Source organism: Malaclemys terrapin, chromosome 2 (assembly GCF_027887155.1).
Source record: "Malaclemys terrapin pileata isolate rMalTer1 chromosome 2, rMalTer1.hap1, whole genome shotgun sequence".
NCBI lineage: Eukaryota > Metazoa > Chordata > Testudines > Emydidae > Malaclemys > Malaclemys terrapin.
The window spans coordinates 283421070-283442591 of record NC_071506.1 but is presented as its reverse complement, the minus strand read 5'-3'; the positions used below and the strand labels follow the sequence as shown (position 1 = coordinate 283442591).

The following is a 21522-nucleotide window of genomic DNA, read 5'->3' as shown; positions in this document are numbered from 1 at the left end:
AACGAATAGCAAACCGCATTGTCAATTTGTTTTCAATGTTAATAGTCCAAGAGAGTGTTAATAATCGGACATTTAGGGTCCTTCCTCAGCTGCTGAAGATTGCCTTAGCGCAGTGGTTCTCAAACTTTTGCACTGGTGACCCCTTTCACACAGCAAGCCTCTGAGTGCACCCCCCCCACCGTAAATGAAAAAATTTTTTTATATATATTTAACACCATTATAAATGCTGGAGGCAAAGTGGGGTTTGAGGTGGAGGCTGACAGCTCGCGACCCCCCCATGTAATAACCTGGCGACCCCCTGAGGGGTCCCGACTCCCAGTTTGAGAACCCCCGCCTTAGCGTCATTAAAATCGGTGGAGTAAGGCTCCAGTGACATCAGCTGAAGATCTGTCTCCTTGTTTTTAAAAATGCCTTGTTAACCTGACAGAGCCCTTTGAGACCGTCTGGGCCACGTCATGTCCTTGTCACCTTAGTGTGCGTCGTTTTCATGAATGTTTGTGTAGCTCTAGGAATAACATTGGTTCTGCTAATGAACAAACAGAGGAAGTGAAAGAGCATAACCTCCCTCCCGTTGGTCCAACACAAATAGCATCTAAAAATGTCTTGGTAGTGGGAAGGAGGTATTTTGTTAAAGTAGATATTTAGACTCCAAGGACTTTGCCCTGCCTCTGTGTGGGTCTGTGCCTTTAAATCCATCTGGAAACTGAAGCTGGCGCAGAGTTCAGCAGCAGCTTATCCAGCCATGTATCGTTGGAGAGCCCAAGACACCAGTGCTCTGGGATCCACACTGGCTGCCTGCTGAGTTCCAGGTGGAGGTTGATGGTGTAACAATGCTGGTTCTGGTGGGACCCAACGGAGAGTGCCAATTTAGGACAAATTGCTTAAAGGAGGGCAGTTACAGCCCAAGGCTGGGGGTTTTCCACCTCTAAGGCAAACCAAACCAGCCAGCCAAAGAGGACTTTGGTCTCACCCCACTGGCTAACCACAAGTCACACAAGCAATTCCCTTAGACACTCCAGTTTCCCAGTATCACCACCAGTGCCACTCATTATGGGGACAAATGGTTATGAAAACCAATACCCCAGTAAAAGAAAAAAGGTTCGATCCCAAAGGACCAAGCCCCAGACCCAGGTCAATATACAAATCAGATCTTACCCACAAATCACACTGTTGCCAATCCTTTAGAATCTAAAATCCAAAGGTTTATTCATAAAAGGAAAAAGATGAGAGCTAGAACTGGTTAAATGGAATCAATTACATACAGTAATGGCAAAGTTCTTGGTTCAGTCTTGTAGCAGTGATAGAATAAACTGCAGGTTCAAATCAAATCTCTGGATTATATCCACAGCTGGGATGGGTCCTCAGTCCTTTGTTCAGAGCTTTGCTTTGTAGCAAAGTCCCTCCAGAGGTAAGAAGCAGGATTGAAGACAAGATGGAGGAGATTCAGCAGCTTTTTATAGTCTCTTGCCATGTGGTCTCTGCTTTCTTTGTCCCAAAGCAAACTGTCCATCACATGGCATGGAAGAACCTCAGAGTCCTGTCCATATGCATGTCCCTGCATGCCTTGCTGAGTTACAAGGCGTGTCTGCCTTCTCTCAATGGGTCAGTTGTATAGCTGATGGTCCTTAATGGGCCATTAAGCAGGCTAGATGGTGCTGACACCAACTTGTCTGGTGTCACCCAGAAGCATAGCATACGTTTGAAATACAGACCGTATAGAGCCAATATTAATAACTTCAACTACAAAAATGATACACACATACAGATAGCATAATCATAACCAGCAAACCATAACCTTGTCTTAGACACCTTATTTGACCTCCTTTTATAAAAGATTTGGTGCCACTACAGGACCTTGGTTGCAACAATGATCTATATGGTCCCAGTTCATGTCAATAACGTCACAGATGGGGGAAGAGTTTTGACCCATAAAGCCCTGAGCAGGTTGGGTCATGTCTGTCTGAGACTGATACTGACCCAGCTGCAGTCAGTGGAGGTGCAGAAGTGGGAGCCCCTCGGTAGACGAGCTGCCGGCAGAGAGTTGTGTGAGGGGCAGTCAATACAGGAGGTCAGGCTAGGTGATCCAGCAGTCCCTTCTGGCTCTAAACTCTATGTAGCTGAACGCTCCCTTTTTCAAGTGCTGGTCCCTACACGTTCTCCATGGTGAGTACACATTTGCTCCGTGCACCCGAGGCTGGAGAATTTTGAAAGCAGTGTTGGTTGGTCCCAGACTGGCAGCACAGTATGAAGGGGAGGTGACCAGCCCTCTGTGGTGAAAGAAGTGGTTCAGAACTATTTAGAAAAGCTGGACAAGCACAAGTCCATGGGGCCAGATGCGCTGCATCTGAGGGTGCTAAAGAAGTTGGCGGATGTGACTGCAGAGCCATTGGCCGTTATCTTTGAGAACTCATGGTGATCGGGGGAGGTCCCGGATGACTGGAAAAAAGCTAATGTAGTGCCCATCTTTAAAAAAGGGAAGGAGGAGGATCCGGGGAACTACAGGCCAGTCAGCCTCACCTCAGTCCCTAGAAAAATCATGGAGCAAGTCCTCAAGGAATCAATTCTGAAGCACTTGGAGGAGAGGAAAGTGATCAGGAACAGTCAGCATGGATTCACCAAGGGCAAGTCATGCCTGATTAACCTAATTGCCTTCTATGAGGAGATAACTGGCTCTGTGGATGAGGGGAGAGCAGTGGACATGTTGTTCCTTGACTTTAGCAAAGCTTTTGATACAGTCTCCCACAGTATTCTTGCCAGCAAGTTAAAGAAGTATGGGCTGGATGAATGGACTATAAGGTGGATAGAAAACTGGCTAGATCATCGGGCTCAATGGGTAGTGATCAAAGGCTCCATGTCTAGTTGGCAGCTGGTATCTTGCGGAGTGCCCCGAGGGTTGGTCCTGGGGCCAGTTTTGTTCAATATCTTCATTAATGATCTGGAGGATGGCATGGACTGCACCTGCAGCAAGTTTGCAGATGACACTAAACTGGGAGGAGTGGTAGATACACTGGAGGGTAGGGACAGCATACAGAGGGACCTAGACAAAGTAAAGGATTGGGCCAAAAAAAACCTGATGAGGTTCAACAAGGACAAGTGCAGAATCCTGCACTTAGGACGGAAGAATCCCTTGCACTGCTTCAGACTAGGGACCGAGTGGCTAGGCAGCAGTGCTGCAGAAAAGGACCTAGGGGTTACAGTGGACGAGAAGCTGGATATGAGTCAACAGTGTGCCCTTGTTGCCAAAAAGGCTAACGGCATTTTGGGCTGCATAAGTAGGAGCATTGCCGGCAGATCGAGGGACATGATCACTCCCCTCTATTTGGCATTGGTGAGGCCTCATCTGGAGTACTGTGTCCAGTTTTGCGCCCCCCTCCCCCCGGACTACAAGAAGGATGTGGAAAAATTGGAAAGAGTCCAGCGGAGGGCAACAAAACTGATTAGGGAGCTGGAGCACATGACTTATGAGGAGAGGTGGAGGGAACTGCACATTGCAGTCCACAGAACCTCACCCACCCCTGTAATAGACCCCTAACCTCTAGGTGAGTTACTGAAGTCCTCAGATCATGGTTTAAAGACTTCAAGTGACAGAGAATTCACCATTTAAACTAGTTTAAACTTGCAATTGACCTTAGTTTACCTTATTGTAACTGGAAGTTCTTCGAGATATGTGGTCCCTGTGTGTATTCCACTACCCACCCTGCTTCCCCCCTGTTTTGGATCTTCCCTGATTCACGGTAAAGAAGAAACTGGGGAGACAGTCGGTCCACCCTGCCCTTTATCTCCCTGGTCAGAGGCGTGAGGTGAGCCAGGGCGCACATGTGAACCAGTGGATGCTGCTTTCAAAATCCTCCAGCTCTGGGCACATGCGTACTCAGTGGAATACAGATAGGAACCACACATTTTGAAGACCCTCCAGTTACTATAAGGTAAGTAACTTTCTCTTCCCCCAACATCTGACATAGCCTTAATTTGTAGATTCTGCAAGGCCCATCTCTTTGCCCAGCTTTTGGGTTTGGAAGGGCACAAAAGGACTGGTGTTTGGGTCTCTAGTCCACCTCTGAATAGCTATTTTCTGGGTCTGAGATGCGGAGCAGCTGTTGGTTCAGTGTATTATGTGACACTGTTTTTAACCCTGTGCAAAGACACTTATCCTAGGCTCCAGGGATGTTTAGAGCCCAAGGACCTTTTGAGGATCTGGGCTTATCGGCATTATAAATAAAAACAAATACATTAAAATGGGTCAGATTTGGAGGATAAATGTACAGGAATTCAATGCCTAGTACACCCGAGAAAGAGGGGTGACATTTGTTCTCTCTTGCTGGGTTCCAACCTCATTTCAAGTGGCTCCTGTTACCTTTGTCCTTAACGTGCCCAGAAGTGAAGACCATTAGAAAAAATAATGGGGTTTGACTCCTAATCCCCAGCACCTCTTGCCTCTGTTTAATCAATGTCTGCAACTCATTTGCATCTAACTTGGATGTTAGCAAACCTATTGACTGGAGAAAGTCCTTGTCCTCTACAACTTTGGGAGTGCTATTGTTTGGACAGCATCGCTGTAGGCCAGGTCCTGCTTGCTGTCGCTATCTGAGTACTACTGGGGCCTGAATGTTATAAAACATTTTGTTGTGCAAACAAGGAGTTGGAAAGAACAGTTTGGCCACATAAAAATGTGATCGCGAGACAAGCAGCTACCACCAGCTGCATACTTGGATCGTTGAAGACTATCCCTTCACCATAGCCTTTACTAGATACCCCATCGTTGTGTGCCTGAGCTCTCTTTAGTTGTGTTGTTTCGTGTAGGTGAGATGTATGTTTTATGAATGAATTTAGAGGTCATAAAAAGTGTCTGGTAGATCAAACCACAGAACTGGAACAGCAGGAAGTGGCCGCTTCACTCATGCTGCCTACCAAAGTGCCTCAATTCTGATCTCTAGAGACGGGACAGTTCAGTTTCCAAAAGCCATTTTAACCTTTGGCTTCTCTGAAACGTGCCCAGCAAGAGGACGAAGGTAGGCCAGTGGTGGTGGTGTGATGTGGATGCCCATTTCCTGGACTGATACCCCTCATGCAGCCCACTGAACAGCCCTGGATGGTAATGACTTAAGCTACTACTGATCTAGGTCAGAGTCAAACTGGTGAAATGCTCTCTAGCTCATTACCAGTCCAATCCCCCGTGGGAAATATTCCGTTGGAGGTCTGTCTTTGTTTTGGAGGTCTCTTTTCTTTGTGCCAGAAAAATGGCAAGAATTAGGGTATGTCTACACCCAGCCGCTAATTCAGCGGCTGGCAATCGAAGTTCTGGGTTCGACTTATCGCGTCTTGTCTGGACGCGATAAGTCGAACCAGGAAGTGCTCGCCGTCGACTGCGGTACTCCAGCTAGACGAGAGGAGTACCGCAGAGTCGACGGGGGAGCCTGCCTGTCGCGTGTGGACTGAGGTAAGTTCGAACTAAGGTACTTCGAACTTCAGCTACGTTATTCACGTAGCTGAAGTTGCGTACCTTAGTTCGATTTTGGGATTTAGTGTAGACCAAGCCTTACTCTATCAACATGATTACAAATTACTAGATATGTTCTGAATACCCAGCACCAATGAAAATGGGAGTGGGTGGGGACTGGCAGGCCACTGTATATTCCACTCAATTCCTTGAATGTAGCATGAACGCCCCTATAGATAAAGGCAGTAAAGATTCCTGAGGAGTTCCAGACAGTCTGGGGACGGATTGCCAGAAGTGGTCTGTGGGTTGGTTCGAAACAGGCCAGCTGCTGAAGAGGGTATAATATCCCCTTGTGGGTTAATTTAATATCAGTGGGACTAAAATGAGTATGGGCTTCAGGTCTGAGCCCTGTGCTGAAAATGTAGTGATTGATCTACCTGAGGTTTTTGTATGGCCCACATGACCATAGTATCTGGGCCTTACAATGTTTAACATACTTACCCTCACATCCCCCATGAGGCAGGGCAGTGCTACTACCCCTGTTGTTCAGATGGGGAACTGAGAACAGAGATGCTAAAGGCCAGATCCTCGCTGGTATTTAGGCCCCTGACTCCTGTTGAAATCAGTGGGAGTTAGGCCCAGATCCTCAAAAGGTATTTAGGTGCACAAGTGGCTTGCCCATGGTCACTTAAGAAGTCTGTGTCAGAGCAGGGAATGGAACCTAGGTCATCAAAGCCCTAGGCTACTGCCCAATCCACTGGATCATCCTTCCTATGGTATGACAGCAGGGTTAGGGGGAGAGAGACAGCCTTGCAACAAGGTATGACACCAGTAGGATTGGAACTCCACACGCCTGCTGCTGTTCCCATTGACTCGAAAAGGATCAGGGCTGGGCCCTTTTGCTCAGAGCTAGGAGGCAGGACCTTTATCTGCTAGGTTAAACAGACTTAGTTTAAATGACCCCTTCAGCGTCAGAAGGTTCTAATCCCTACATCTAATTACTGTTAGAGGGCTTCCCTTCACCCTCTCCTCTGGTTCTCATCACACAGATAGAAAGATAAGGAGTTGAGGCAGTCTTCAAGTGTGTGCTCATATTACATTCCCACCATGCCCAGTAACACTTCAGCTGTATCCCTTATCTTTTCCCATTGTACTAAAAGCCCCATCTGGTTGTGGGAAATGCAACACAGTCTTTGTTCATTGTTCTTCACACTTATTAGTATAAAATATAAGAGTATCAAAACGTCAAACCCCAAATTCTATCTCAGGCTGGCAAATAAGCCTATACTAACACTTACAAAGAAGTGTTTTAAAGAATAATTAACAATCAGACAGGAAGCTGCCACCCTGCCATTTGAACAATGCACCATTGGACTCTGCTCCCACCGGACAGTGGGAATTGTAAGGAAAGTTCTGTTTTTAGAATGGGTTTAATTTTACCTGGATTAAATGAGCTATTGAAAGAAAAACAACCCATGTTCCTAACGTATAGCATAGCACCTCTGCAAGTCTTGATTTCCATTGCTTTAAAATGTCATCTGTGGCCTCAGTCTTATGGGCAGCGATGCTTAGGCTCCTGGTGGGAAGCATAAGGGCCGTATTGTAGCCCCACTGCAAGACAACAGCCCCGCTCATGGAATGGGGAAGTGAATGGTGACAGATGTTCCTAGAAGCAGCTCGGAACCTTTTCCTCGATGTGCTTTAATCTGCATGTTGATGCTGTTAACGTATTAAGATCTGTAAAGCTGCACAACGTGTCTCAGTGCTGAGCAATCCTTTGGGCTTTTGGGCTTTATCTCCACTCTTTTTTTAATGAATTATTGTTAGCAAACGTGACTGGTGTTCCTTCCACATCCAGGGGACTGCAAATGTGTTATGTTGGCCACCAGAGGGAGCCCATGTTATTTCCTCTGTGCAATACTGACTCATTGAGAACGACAAGGAAAACATTAATACACCTCTACCCCGATAGAACGCTGTCCTCGGGAGCCAAAAAATCTTACCGCATTATAGGTGAAACCGCGTTATTTCTAACTTGCTTTGATCCGCCAGAGCGCGCAGCTCCCCCCCCCCCGCCCCCCCCGAGTGCTGCTTTACCGCGTTATATCCGAATTCGTGTTATATCGGGTTGTGTTCTATCTGGGTAGAGGTGTAGTTTAGGAGAAGGGCATGTATTCCATGGCAGTGCATGCCAAGGCTGATGCAAAAACCCTCCGGAAATCAGACCGCTCTACTGCCTGTTGTTGCTCTGCCAAAGTGAAGGAGAACAAGAAGCTTCCTACAGTTTGGATATAATTATCTCCATAAATTAGATATTTAATAAAGATAGTTGAATAATAATTGATTACGTTAATAGATTGGGAGGATGGAGCTTGGCTGTGCTCAGTGGTGGCGGATGACAGAATAAGGAGCAATGGTCTCAAGTTGCAGTGGGGGAGGTCTAGGTTGGATATTAAGAAACACTATTTCCCTAGGAGGGTGGTGAAGTACTGGAATGGGTTACCTAGGGAGGTGGTGGAATCTCCATCCTTAGAGGTTTTTAAGGCCCGGCTTGACAAAGCCCTGGCTGGGATGATTTAGTTGGGAGTTGGCCCTGCTTTAAGCAGGGGATTGAACTAGATGACCTCCTGAGGTCCCTTCCAACCCTAATATTCTACTCTATGAAATAAGGTAGTTAAACCCTAAGCCTACCAAAGTGTTAAGGAGGAGATATTTTAGGTGAAGGCCTACCATGTCGTGCCACGTACCTGCTGCTATGATGGAGAGAAATGAGATATATTAGAATTGGACAAAGTGCAAATAAGGTCAACAAAAACGATTAGGGGTATGGAACAGTTTCCATATCAGGAGAGAGTAATAAGACTGGGACTGTTCAGCTTAGAAAAGAGACAATTAAGGGGGGATGTGATAGAGGTGTATAAAATCACGAGTAGTGTGGAAAAAGTGAATAGGGAAGTGTTATTTATCCCTTCCAGTAATACAAGAACTAGGATTACCCAATTAAACTAATAGGCAGCAGGTTTAAAGTAAACAAAAGGAAGTACTTCATACAGCACACAGTCAACCTGTGGCACTCGTTGCCAGGGAATGTTGTGTATAACTCAGTTGAGAAAAGATTTAGATAAGTTCATGGTGGGATAGGTCCATCAGTGGCCATTAGCATGGCCAGGGATGCAACGCCATGATCTGAATGTCTGTAAATCTGGTTGCCAGAAGTTGGGACTGGATGATGGGATGGATCACTCGATAATTGCCCTGTTTTGTTCATCCCCCTCTGAAGCTTCTGCTACTGGCCATGTCAGAAGACAGGATACTGGACTAGATGGTCCATTGGTCTGACCCAGTATGGCTGTTCTTAACTCTTCATGAGACATTTGGGTATGATTCTTGATCCTCGCCTTGACAGTCAGATTCTACCAAAAGGATCAATGCAGGATAATTCCTAGATTCCAAGGCCGGTCGAGATCACTGTCATCTAGTCTGACGTTCTGTAGAATACTGGCCAGAGAACTTCCCCATGACATTCCTAGAGCAGAGCTTTTAGAAATACATCCAGTCTGATCAGTGATGGCGAATCTACCACAACCTCTGGTAAAATGTTCCAATGGTTAATTACTCTCCGGTGTGAATTTGTCTAGCTTCAACTTCCAGCCATTGGACTGTTATAACTTTCTCTGCTAGATGGGGGGGGGGGAGCGGGAATAGTTCAGTGGTTTGAGCATTGGCCTGCTAAACCCAGGGTTGTGAGTTCAATCCTTGAGGGGTCCATTCAGGGATCTGGGGCAAAATCAGTACTTGGTCCTGCTAGTGAAGGCAGGGGGCTGGACTCGATGACCTTTCAAGGTCCCTTCCAGTTGTAGGAGATAGGATATCTCCATTAATTTAATTTAATTTATTGAAGAGCCCATTATTAAATATTTGTTCCCCATGTAGATACTTACAGATTGTGATCAAGTCACCCCTCAACCTTCTCCTTGTGGAGCTAAATAGATGGAGCTCTTTGAGTCTAACACTATATAAGGCAGGTTTTCCAATCCTTTAATCAATCTAGTCTCTCTTCTCTGACCCCTCTCCAATATATCGACCTCCTTCTTGAATTGTGCACACCAGATCTGGACACTATTCCAGCTGCAGTCGCACCAGTGCCAAATACAGAGGTAAAATAATCTCTCTGCTCCTAACCTAATCACAGCAATCGTCTAAAATGTGAAATCTTTCCTGTGAATAGTCTTCAGAAGCACAAACAGGTACTGAGGCTGCCAGAGCTGTTTGCTTTTAACTGTAAATTGCAGTTTTTTGGAGGGGGTGGGGAGGCTGTATGTATGTGATGAATAGGCCTGTCTACTCCCGCCCCTTCCCCCCACCCCCACTGTTTTCTATGTAATCTGCCAGATTCCCCTCCAACAGGGAGACAAAACTCAGAGGCCTGTAATCATTCCACAGGATCCACAAGTAGTCTTGCAAATTACGGAGATGCCTTAAGGTCCCGAGCGTGCTCCTTGGGAGGTTTACTGCAGGATCGTGCCTCACAGGTGAACAAAATGGGGTTTCTCTTGCCAGGACCCAGGAGTTCAGCAATATGTTCCTCCTTGCAAGATTTGCTTCCAGCAGTGCCTACAGCAGAGCATTCCCCCCCCACTGATCAGGCTGTTGATGATGCTGTTAACTCTTGTCTATGAAATAAACAACCCTGAACTCTGGTCCTGGCTGGGGAAACTGCTTTGGAAATAGTCTTAAAATGCATGGACCTGGTTCAGTGCTGACTTCTACCCCATGGCAACTCCACTGGAGCCACTGGGACTGCCTCGGAGTCAGTGCTGAATTGGGCTGTTTGATTAGTGATTTGGGGGATCTTGGCTTTCTGTATCCTCTTTTAAACAGCCTTTTGGTTCCTGTTTGTCTCAGGTCCTCTAGCTGTGATTATAGAAGGGCTCTTAGGATGGAGTCCTGGTTGGACTCAATACTGAACCCTGTCAAAGGGTGGGACCTCCTTTTATACAGCAGGAATATATTGCCGTGGTTGGAAGACCCACCAAGAAATCAGCTCTGATGGAGAGGCTGAATGGCAGTCTCAGACAATTGATTTTTGCTTTAAAACAATTAAGTTTGTCCCCTAATGAGCCTACAGCATGTAACTGCATGATCTCATTAGTTTACAATGTTGGTCCCAGGTTATTAGACAGACATGGTTGGTGAGGTAATATCTTTTATCGGACCAACTTCTGTCTTTCACCAACAGACGTTGGTCCAGTAAAAGATACTACCTTACTCACCTTGTCTGTCGAATCTCATTAGTATTCTCCTCCCTCTCCCTGCCTCCTGTTTCTTGCATTTGTTTGTTGTGTCTGGTTTCAAACTAGATTGTAAGCTCTTTGGGGCTGGCACGATACAGTCTAAACAATAACCAGGGGTATGCTGTTAAGCGTTCTTCAGCTGGCCAGGGGTCAGAGCTGCTCTCTCTTGGACGGGATACTCCAAATCCTGCTGGTCAGGCTGGGAGAGATGGTTAATCGCTGCATGGGGACAAAGGTGGAAATAATTGGCGCTGGAGTACCTCCCTCTGAACCCGCAGGAGGTGGCAGCACTGAAAGGGGAGCCTTCTCCTGCAGACAGTGCAGAACTGAAGAGCGTGGGCTTGGGAGTACGTCGTCTCATAGCTACAGAGCAGTTGCTCTTGACTTTTTTTTTTTTTTTTTTTAATTAAACTCAGTAGTGCTCTACACTCCTCTGGTCCCTTGCGTCTGAGGATCTCCTTGAGCTTTACTAACATGAGCTAATTAAGTGTCACCACCCGTTTGTGAAGTAAGAAAGCGACCCCGTTTTAGAGATGGGGAAGCTGCTGTAGTGCAGGAGGTGACGTGACACCGTCCCACAGTCACTAGCAGCCTGGGTGACTGGAGTTTTCGTTAAAACAGAAAACTCGGCTATTTGAGCCTCAGATATTGGAGGAGAGGAGACAGGATGAGTTCAGTTGCTGCATCTTGACTTTCTTGGTGTCCTACAACCAAATCCTGAAGCCTTTACTTGGGCAAAGCTCTCCCTGATAAGAACATCACGAATATAGTCTTGATCAGTGTAACGTTGTCATGCTAAATGTGTCAAATGACTAATTTTTCCTCCTTGTTTATTTCCTGGGGAAGGCCTTAGACCGTTCATTCCTGAAAAGGACAGCCAACACTTTGAGAACTTCCTAGAAACCATCGGGGTGAAGGATGGCCGGGGAATTATCACAGACAGTTTCGGGAGGTACAGACGGACTCTGAGCACTACCTCCAATTCAACGACCAATGGGAATGGAGCTGCGGGGAGCTCGGATGACCAGTCTGCCCCTTCCGAGGGAGACGAGTGGGACCGAATGATCTCTGACATAAGCAACGACATTGAAGCTCTTGGATGCAGCATGGACCAGGATTCATCATGAGACACTGCTGTGGGAGGGAGGATGAGAAGATAGCTCCTTTCAAAGGGGCTTTATTGTTCTTTCACCCCCATGTAGCGATTGCAGCAACGTTTGCTGCTGTCTTCCTGACCTTCCAGTCTGAAAGAGGCTCCAAGGATGAGTTGGGATGTGATTATTTCCCCCCTTGTCAATGGCTTCACTGGTGCCCATTTTGTGATGGTGGCTGGTGCCCTCTTACTGTGAAGGCATGTGTGTGTCTTCGTGCAGGTGAGCGTGCTGTGTGAGAGTAACCCGGGTTGAGAGATGGAACCGGAGTCCCTTCCTCTGACTTCTTAGAACTCTCTTTGGTTTTGTGTTTTCTTTGCTGTCGTCGCTCTGGAGTGATGCAACGAAGCTGGGGCAAGAAACTTGCATTGAGCAGTAACAGCTCACTGGGACCCGATGGCGGGTTTACAGTTTTGCACATGATATTCCTATTGTAACTCAGACTATTTTTTTTAAATGAAGTTTACCACAATGTGAATAATTTAAACCTATTGTTGGTGTTGTCGAAACATTTCTAATCCGAACCTGAAGGCTGTCTGCTGCGATACTGACGTGATTGTTTTGTAGTGAAGGCCAACGTGGGCTGCTCTTCATTGGTCACAGAGGGAACTCTGCAAATGTGACCTCTGGGCTGTCCCCTTGCAGGAGGGGAGTTGCTTGGCGTGGGTAACCTTGGCCTTTCGCCTCTAGCACTCTGGTTCAAATTCAGCCCATAGTGCAGAGTGGGGCATGAGTGTTGGTGCATTTAGCGCTGTCCTAGTGGACAGTCTAGGTCTAAAACCAATCCTGCCATTCAGCATGGCTGGCAGTCTTTGCTCAGGAAAAGCCTAGGACCTGAGGGAAATAGGAGATGGAACCACATTTTTACCTCTAGCAAAGTCATTGGTTGGGCTAGTGTGCGTGAGTGTGTGTGTGTGTGTGTGGTGAGAGCTGCTGTTGTGGCTCTGTGTGCTCTCTGGCCTGGGGCTACATGGATTCATGTTTCCAATGCTGCTAGCCCCTTAACCTTCACAAGCACAACTGTTCATTCAGTAAAACCCGATCTCAATCCCAGTCCAGCACAAGTAGACGTGACAGGTTTCCTGCTGCTCCCCAGAGGGCGCCATGGTGCATATATACCTCCCCAACACCCGTAGCATCTGTCCCTGCAAGGTGCTTGGACACCTCCTGCAGGACTGACGCTGTTAAGGAGTTCAGGGCTCTGAGCATCTAGCAGGATTGACTCCAACAGATGGTGGTGAATTCAGACAGGAAGTGACAGTAAATTTGTTCTATTGCTTAGAATTTCCCCTTTAAGGTTACAATAACCAGGAAGTTCTCAGTCAGGCTGAGTTCAACATCAGTAGCTATTTGCATGGGGAGTGGATTTTGGTCACCCTTGAAGGGTGAGATGGTAACAAGTTAAACTGATAAAGTAAACTTTCTATGAAATTAGCAGTGGGATGGATGTATAGATATCTAATGTACAGGTTGTATATATTATACAGGCAATTATAAATACACTTATTTTTTGTATCTGTATTCCATGCCGTAATATCTATACTGGCCGCTATAACTGACCTTTAAAGGAACATTTGGTTGATACTTCAGCCCTTTCAGTAGCAAAACCCTATTTGTTCATGGACTCCAGGGGTTTCTTTCTTCACTCTTTTTTTTGATATAACTGAAAGTATATAAAATCCCATACTGGTGGCTGGGCACGTTAGTTTGTCAAGAATAGGACATCAAACGGAGCTGGCATTCTGTTCCCACGCGTACTTCCACTGAAACAAGAGAGCTCCAAAGTCTGTTTTTCTGTGCTCAATACAGGACCCTGTGGCACAGTCATGCACTGACCTGGCTGAGGGATCTCCTCCTCTTCAAGACATCAGTTAACGTCACCTGGTTGCAGCATGCGGTTCTCCTTACCTACAGTGCTGTAGGCCCGGAACGTCACTGGAATTCTTTACATTTTCAGTAGCATCCATGGCCTGACACAAGGGAAAATGCCCATAGTTCATTTTTATTTTTAGATAATATTCTTAGTCATTCCTTTTACCTCAATGTTGGTGAAATTAAAAGATAGGATCCTAGGATGACTTTTTTAAACCAAAAACCCAAAGGAAAAGCCATCCACGGTTCATATTGAATATGGATGGTTCAAAATTTCATTGTTTTCCGAGCGAGAATGGTACTGTCCAGTGAAACCAGACTTCAGTGACTAATAGGGAATCGACAAAAAGCAGTGGCTGAATGAAGGGGACTTTTGATAAGAACAGAACTGTGCATGGAGAGTTTGAGGATACTTTGGTGTGGTCTCCTAAGAGAGGAAGCTGCTCAAGGATGGGATCTGGTGGGGACTCCTTACATACCTAATGTTTGCTTGCGCTTTTAAAAAAAAAACCCTTCAGCAGAGCATAAACCACGAATGCATTGGTGAGAGTCTTTTGCTACTGAAGTTCCCTGAATGTCTAGCCTCACCATGGAAAGAGACAGTCAAGCACCACAGAAGTTATTTTTGCTTTCTAATCATGTGATAAACACACACAGTTCTTCCTGCAAAACAAGCCCGTGGCTCTAAAAGATCATGGCCCTAGACACTAGATGGAAACCGTTCTCAATCAGCTTGTCCATCCAATGTTCCCCAAGTATGTTTTGATGATTTTTGTCTAGTCCAGTATTCAGTGATATCCCAACTGATCTCAATTATTGTTCCAGCAATCCCAAGACACTTCTCCCCACCATTAGCAAGTGTTCCCTGATTCAGCTAAGTTCCCCCTGCCCCTTTCCCCAATTGTTTCCTGTTACTCCTTCCAAAACCATCTTAAACTATTCCTCCACCTTGATGTTTCGGTCTCTCCATTACTCGTAGACCGTTATCACACCCGCCTTCCCCAAGCGCGATTCATCTAGCCAAGCTAGCTACTCTTATTTTTCCCCCTGTATACCAGTCACTCCAGCCCCGAAATCGTTTCTCTGCTCTTCTCTCACTTCTGTCCTACTTGTTGACCGTCTTTCTGGCCCTGTAGTGCCCAGAACTGAATGCAGTCTCTTCCGGGCAGCCTTACCAGAGCCTGCTGGCAGAGGCACGAAGATCTCCCTGGTCAGGGTCAGGGGCATTCTGCACATAGACTAACTTCTGCCTCCATATCACATGCAAGTTCCTATCTAAGTTGCTGTCCACTAGCAGCCCCGTGACTCATTACTGCTTTCGAGGGGTTCCCTTCCTGTTGTGCCTCTCCAGTGGGGTTCCCCTCTCCACACATGTTAGCTTTGCATTTGAGCAGATTCAATCACCTGCCTCCTGCAAACGCTCTCACTAGGCCTGTGCTGCAATTAGACACCCATGGCTGGCCCCTGCTGCCTGACTTGGGCTCGTAGGTCTTGGCCTGCGGGGCTGTTTAATTGCATTGCAGATATTCAGACTCGGGGAGCTTTGGGACCCTCCCACCTTGCAGGGTCCTAGAGCCCAGGCTCCAGCCCAAGTCCACACTGCAGTTAAATAGCCCTGCAGCCCAAGTCAGCTGGCACGGGCCAGCTGCAGGTTTTTAATTGCAGTGTAGACATCCCCTCACGAAGCACAGCCTGTTTTAAATAGGGGGGTTGGAGCAGGAAGCACACAGCTGCTCCCTAAGCTGGCTGCCTTCAATTACTTGGTTTCTGCTGCCCTTGGCACTCGGAATACACTACGGCATGGGTGCCCTGGAGCCCTGTGACCTACAAGGGGAGGACTGAACTCGTCAGTGGCAGGTTTGTATTGCTGGGAGCATCTAACCAACAGGAACATTCAAGTCACCAAAGAACATGTCAGATCTATTGTGTGCACGTCTTTATTTGTATATAAAAATGCTGGAAATCTTGTGTGCGGCAGCTGCAGCTCTTGGGCTCCTGGTTCATGACCAGAGCTGCCCTCCATCCTCTCAAAGCTTGGCTGTCCCTGCATTACAACCACCGCTGGTCCTTCAGCCCCCCTCTTCCCAGCACACACACACACACACACACGTGTGTGCACACGGACGCCAAGGGGAAAGGAGTGTTGGAAAGAGCTGGAGTAGCACCACACAAGTGTTCCCGGTGTTGGTGCGCTTTCCCCCCGTACCACAATCATTCTTTTACGTTGAAAGGAGCATTTATTCTGGTGCCTTCTGCCCCCCTTTGCAATTGTGTTTTTCTGGGAAAGAAATTGATAGGAAATTGCAATTTCTGACTGAATGGTCTGTCCAAGAATTGAGTTCAGAATTCAAATACCGTATTGACTCTGTATGTAATTTTGAGAGGCAGACGATATCAAGAAAACCTTCTACATCTAGACTGCCTAGTAGGGTTGTAACCTTGAGTTTAGGTACGGGGAAGAAATTGGTTTGTTGCTACACCCTTAAAGCTCTGCTCGTTTTAGCTTACATAACGGTATTAAGTCTAAAACACTTCTGAAATTGCTTCCTCATCTTTGTCTTCTGTTGGTTTCCAAGGCTCTTCTTAATGCAATTGGGACTAAGTAGAAGCCATTGCTGATTTACTGTAGGCTAGTTTTCTGTACAGAAGAGAGCCTTTCTATTCTTCAGAAGCACTAAGATGACAGTGACATGATTACTTTCTACATGGATCATTCTTACAGTTGCCATCAACTTAAAAGAGGCTTTCAAACCCAGGAGCCTAAAGTTAAATCCATAAATTCTGTAGGCACCTAATGGGGGCTGCATTTTCTGGAATACTGGGCACCAACGTTTCCCATGGCCTCCCCTGGGACTGCAGAGTGCACAGCACTCTTGAAAATCTTGCCACTTCTTCAGGAGTTTAACTTCTGATTTTTGGAAACATTGAAAATCATCGGAAAAGTACTGCCCTAAAGGGGAATTGACATGAGATCTTGCAGCAGAGATATCCTGCCTCTGCAGACGGTAAAACGGTCAGGTGACCGAGACTGCAGTGATACTTGTCCTGCACGATAAAATCGTAGCCTGACATTTGTGTCTTTATGCGGTGTTCCATCAGTACATGGTAGCATCATCAGGTCATGACGTGACAGCTTTGTGTATTGAAGTGAAGCCAGGTAAGGATGCCCCAAATTTGGGACAGTTTAAAGTAGCATCCTGCAAATTAAATGGATAGGACAGATGAATGGAAAACTGAGGCTGCTTTGCCCTGTTAGATGAATTCCTGGACATCTGGCAGCATGCGCCCAAACAGAAAAGCAGGAGTCTCTTGCTGTGCACAGCTATGTCTTGAGGTTGGATTTTCCCAACTGTTCTAGTGGGGAAACATTTTGACTGGGCCAATCTTATTTCTGGTGTAACTTTATTGTCTTCAGTGGAGTTACTCCATGGATTAATAATTCCCCTCAATTTTTGTACTAGTTTCCAAGATTTAGGATCTTTCATTCAAATGTGATTTTAGATTCTAAGCTAACTGGAATAGCAAGAAATGTGTATAGCTTTGTCATAGGCCCAAGAGCCAGCTCTCAGTTTCCCCTTTTGGCTAAATCAGTCCTGACTCGCGTTGCCTTCAATAATCCCTTATTCATGGGGAGCTTCATTCATTAATAACCAATAACTAACAGAAAGAAATAGTCCCAGGTCTCCATTTCCTTCTTACCAGAATTGCCATTGTCGTCTTGCCTCTTCTCATCAGAAAACTGCCAGCAGCCCCCTGGCCTTCCCGGACTCCGCTGCTTCACCCCGTCCATGCTGGGCCTCAATCTCTACTTGCTCCCTCTATGGGGTATGTGTCTCCTGGTCAACATGCTCTTCCCCTTGCTGCTCCCTTCCCAGGAGCCAGGCTCAAACTGCAGGCCTCTCTGCTCGAGGCAAACACCAGCTCTCTTCCTGGAGCTCCCCTTCACCTGGGACTTGGACAGTTCTCTTGGGGCTCTCACTCTCAACTCTAAGCGCTCATTCAGGGCTTATTCCCAGAGAGGCCTAGTCCTCCTCTTGTGGTTCCTCCAGGCTGCATCAGCTGCAGGGCTTCTCTAGAGAGCATCTTCCCTTCCTGGGTGACTTCCTGTTATAGGAGTCTCCTCCTAACACAGCTGCTCCATTTCTAATTAGTTAAAGGGGCCCTACCTGGATCACCTCAGGCTCCCAGGTATTCCCCACAGAGTCATCATGGGCCAGTTAGGCCCCGATACTCCCTGAAGAGCCTCTGGCCCCATGACAAGCTTCTAATCTGACTCCTATGAGATGGGGAGGCGGGGGGAGAGATTTTTACATCCCAAGCAGGCTGCTCTGTGGCTAGCACATTCTGCTGCATCAATACCGTCTTGCTGCCACCATCTTCTGACTAGACCGGACATCCTCCAGGCATTGTTGGCTCTGGTCCTTGATCGAGAGATACTATGCTCTATCCACTTGCAGCTGTCGCTGGCCTGGTGGAAGCTCTCCTGTGGAGCAGATGCAGTTACATGAGATTAAATTCTTCCCCAGTGTTTGTAATGCCACCTAAGTTCCCACTGAAGGTCTCTCTTTGGAGTTGCTTAGTCCTCTCTGCTGTGGCGCTGGCATGCTACCCTGGGAGTGGGGAGGGGGAGCCTTTCACCATTGACTGGCTTCATGAAGAGGCTTTCTATGATATGGGGCCTCATGAGGAGTGTTGCACTAAATGGGGCATGTCCGTCTGGGGTTCATTTCGGGGCAAAGCCCCAGGGAGGGAGCAGGTGGGCGACTGTTTGCCTGAGCTGAATGACTGCATTTCTCCATTAATTAGCTTACAGGTCATTAATTTTAGTTCAACACCATGATGCCATAAGTCAGGATTTCCCCAGTGCTCACCTGCTGATACTTACTGTGTTGGCACCTTAATGGCAGGCCTCCAGGCCTGCTGACGCCAAAGACGTGTTAATTGAAAAATCTATGCATGTTCTGAATGAGTTCTTAAATTGATCAGACAGTTTTGTTTCCCCCGTTTGGCTAGTAACTAGCTGGCAGGCCCATGTGTAAAGTCACCAAGTTCTATGCGTGACTCTCCAAATGTCTGAGACTATCAACTGGGCAAAACAAAAATTCATATCCTTGCAACCTAAAGAAGTAACATGCCAGAAGGTGCATGAACTTGGAGGTTGAAATTTAAACGTTGTGGTTTCTTTTCAGATTAACAAATTCACCTTTTCCCAATCTTTCCAATGCCGTGGGGGAGTGAGGCATTGTAGCTTCTTAGTGTGTGTTGTGTTGGAGAGCACTGCTGTTAAAGGGGACACAGTTGATCTTACTCAGTGGGTAGGTGCAGGGCGGTGGTGTGGGAAACCCCTGGTAATAACAGCTTTTAGCCTTTCCGTTGGATGCAGGCCTCTTGTGGATTCCTATTCAATATTCCTGCAGGATTTGTGCATTGGAGTCCAGATATATATTTTTTTTTAACAGCACAAACCATTGGTACAATGCTAAATCCATCAATTCTTCAGAAACGGGGGATGTGAGCATTTATCCAGAGTCTTTCTGTAGTTTGAGTTCTTAGTGCCTTTTTATATCTTCACTGTTTGGAAAGAAATGAAGTTTAACAGTCATTGAAGATTTGTGAAAATAAAATCCTATTTTTGAAACAATTGTATAATGAAATCTATAAAAGACAGATCAGCTGCAGTATTTTTTATACTTTATTCATTGGGAGACGTGACTTAATTCTGGTACTAACTGTGTTAATTGTAGCTTTCGGTTTCACCAGGGAGTGAGCAATGGGTGCTTCGTCCCAGACAGGCCCAGAGTGATTCTTAAGCACATCAGACCCTTGGTCTACCAGTAAAAGACACGTCTCTCTTTCCCTTTTCATTCGAAGCTTTTGGTTGGACTAAGAAGCCAACCAAGCTACCAAAGATCCAGTTGAGTTTCGTAAATTAAAACGGGGACTTTGCATGTTTGAAGTATGTTTTACCTTGTGATGATCTTTGCCTTGGTTTCATCCCAACATCGTTTTTATGCTGGTGTTTTTGTATGTATGCTTTTATGTATGGAGTATTTGTTACAGGTAAATATAATTCTGCACCTGATGCTTATTCTGGTCTTTCATGCAGTGTGCTGTCCTCTGTCTGAATTCAGAGTTTGTCCTGGACAACGATACATCCAGGGGAAATGTTCTTTCTCTCTGGCTTCCTGGGTTTAGCAGAAAGCACCTTTGTCCAACTTCATCCCAAAGAGTCACAGCCCTGGGCCAATCCAGAGCTCATAGAAAGCTGCTGGAAAACATCTTATTGACGGCAGTGGGCTTTGGAAAAAGCCCTGAGAGACTGAGCTGTGTTACCTGAATGGCCGCAATAGACAAGCGCAAATGATTGGTCCTCGAGTTGTGGGGACGAGAAGAACGGCTTGGTGTTACTAATCTATTCCCAAAGCTAAATGCTCTGCACCTATCTCCTCATGCTATGCAGATACCACCACACACAGCGTCCGTGACCTACTTGCCTCTTCCCTACCGCCTGCCTTTTACTAATGGATAAGAACATGTGTAGAATGGAACTAATAAAATACAGATTCCAGGTGTTCCTGGGTGACAGCTGCCTGTCCTGCCCTGTGGGTTCCAGAAACATCAGTGAGTCTGGCAACATTCTCCTCTTTTCCCCAAGGGCTACTGCTGCTCTCTCTGGTGAGCTGCTGAAGCCCTTAGGTCATGGAAGTCTGAGAAAGAAACATGAGCTCATCCAGTCAGTTTCTGCCAAAGCAAACTAGTTCTTCGAGTTCCTGGTCTAATCTTAACCCTCAAGCCGTTGAGCTTCTCCTGATGTCGGTAATAGACTGTTGCCCAGGCTGGTGAGTGGTGGCGTTGTAGTTTTCCCAAGATAATCTGCCTACATTTTCTTTCCTAGGTATCCCGTATGCGTAGTTGTTCCATTAGTGAAATCCTCTAAATTGCTGCTGTCGTAACTAGCAGCATAAGAATGGATCAGACCAATGGTCCATCTAGCCCAGTGTCCTGTCTTCTGCCAGTGGCCAAGGCCAGGTGCCCCAGAGAGAATGAACAGAACAGGTGATCATCAAGTGATCCACTCCCTGTCACTCATTACCAGCTTCTGGCAAACGGAGCCCAGGAAGCTGCATCCCTCACCATCTGGGCTAATAGTCATTGATACTCCTATCCTCCATGAACTTATCTAGTTCTTTTTTTGGAACCCTGTTATACTTTTGGTCTTCACAGTGTCCCCTGGCAATGAGTTCCACAGATTGACTCTACGTTCTGTGACGAAGTGCTGCCTTATATGTGTATTAAACTGCTGCCTATTAATTTCATCAAGTGCCCCATGGTTCTTGTGTTGTGTGAAGGGGGTAAATAACGTTTCCTTATGCACTTCCCCCTCATGGTTTTATAGACTTCAATCATGGCCCCCTTTATTTGTTTTTTTTCCAACCTGAAAAGTCCCAGTCTTTTTAATCTCTGCTCCTAACTTGCATGCAACTTTGCAAGCATGTTTGGCAAGATCAAGAGGTGGGACACAGTTAACTCATGTGGCTAGAAACAAAATGAACCTGTTTTTCTGCTTCCAGGAGAGGCCACGCCATATTTCCCAGTCAAGGAGACAATGGAAGGGGGGTCCAGCAGACAGGACCCTGGCCTGGGCAGCAGCAGTTGGGGTTTCTATTCCCACCTGTCCTCCTGCCTCTCTTGCATGGCTCTGGAAGTCCCACAGTAGGGCAGCACTAACACTGGACAGATTGGGGTGGAGATCAGCTCTAACCAGGAC

The 21522-nt window shown here is 46.5% G+C and overlaps 1 protein-coding gene across 8 annotated transcripts in view; it reads left to right on the top strand.

Moving 5' to 3' along the window:
• The window catches only part of CCM2 (CCM2 scaffold protein), a 126965-nt gene that overhangs the window by 55582 nt on the left and 49861 nt on the right, over positions 1 to 21522 (top strand). For 3 of the 8 annotated variants that reach the window (XM_054016797.1, XM_054016799.1, XM_054016798.1), the window contains exon 10: positions 11578 to 19836. The exons of 4 other annotated variants lie outside the window; for them this stretch is intronic. In XM_054016797.1, the coding sequence (XP_053872772.1) occupies positions 11578 to 11858 (281 nt within the window). In that variant the 3' untranslated portion in view covers positions 11859 to 19836. Of the gene's footprint in view, positions 1 to 9547; positions 9595 to 11577; positions 19837 to 21522 lie in introns of those variants that run through there. One more of the 8 variants, XM_054016800.1, reaches the window with a different exon arrangement.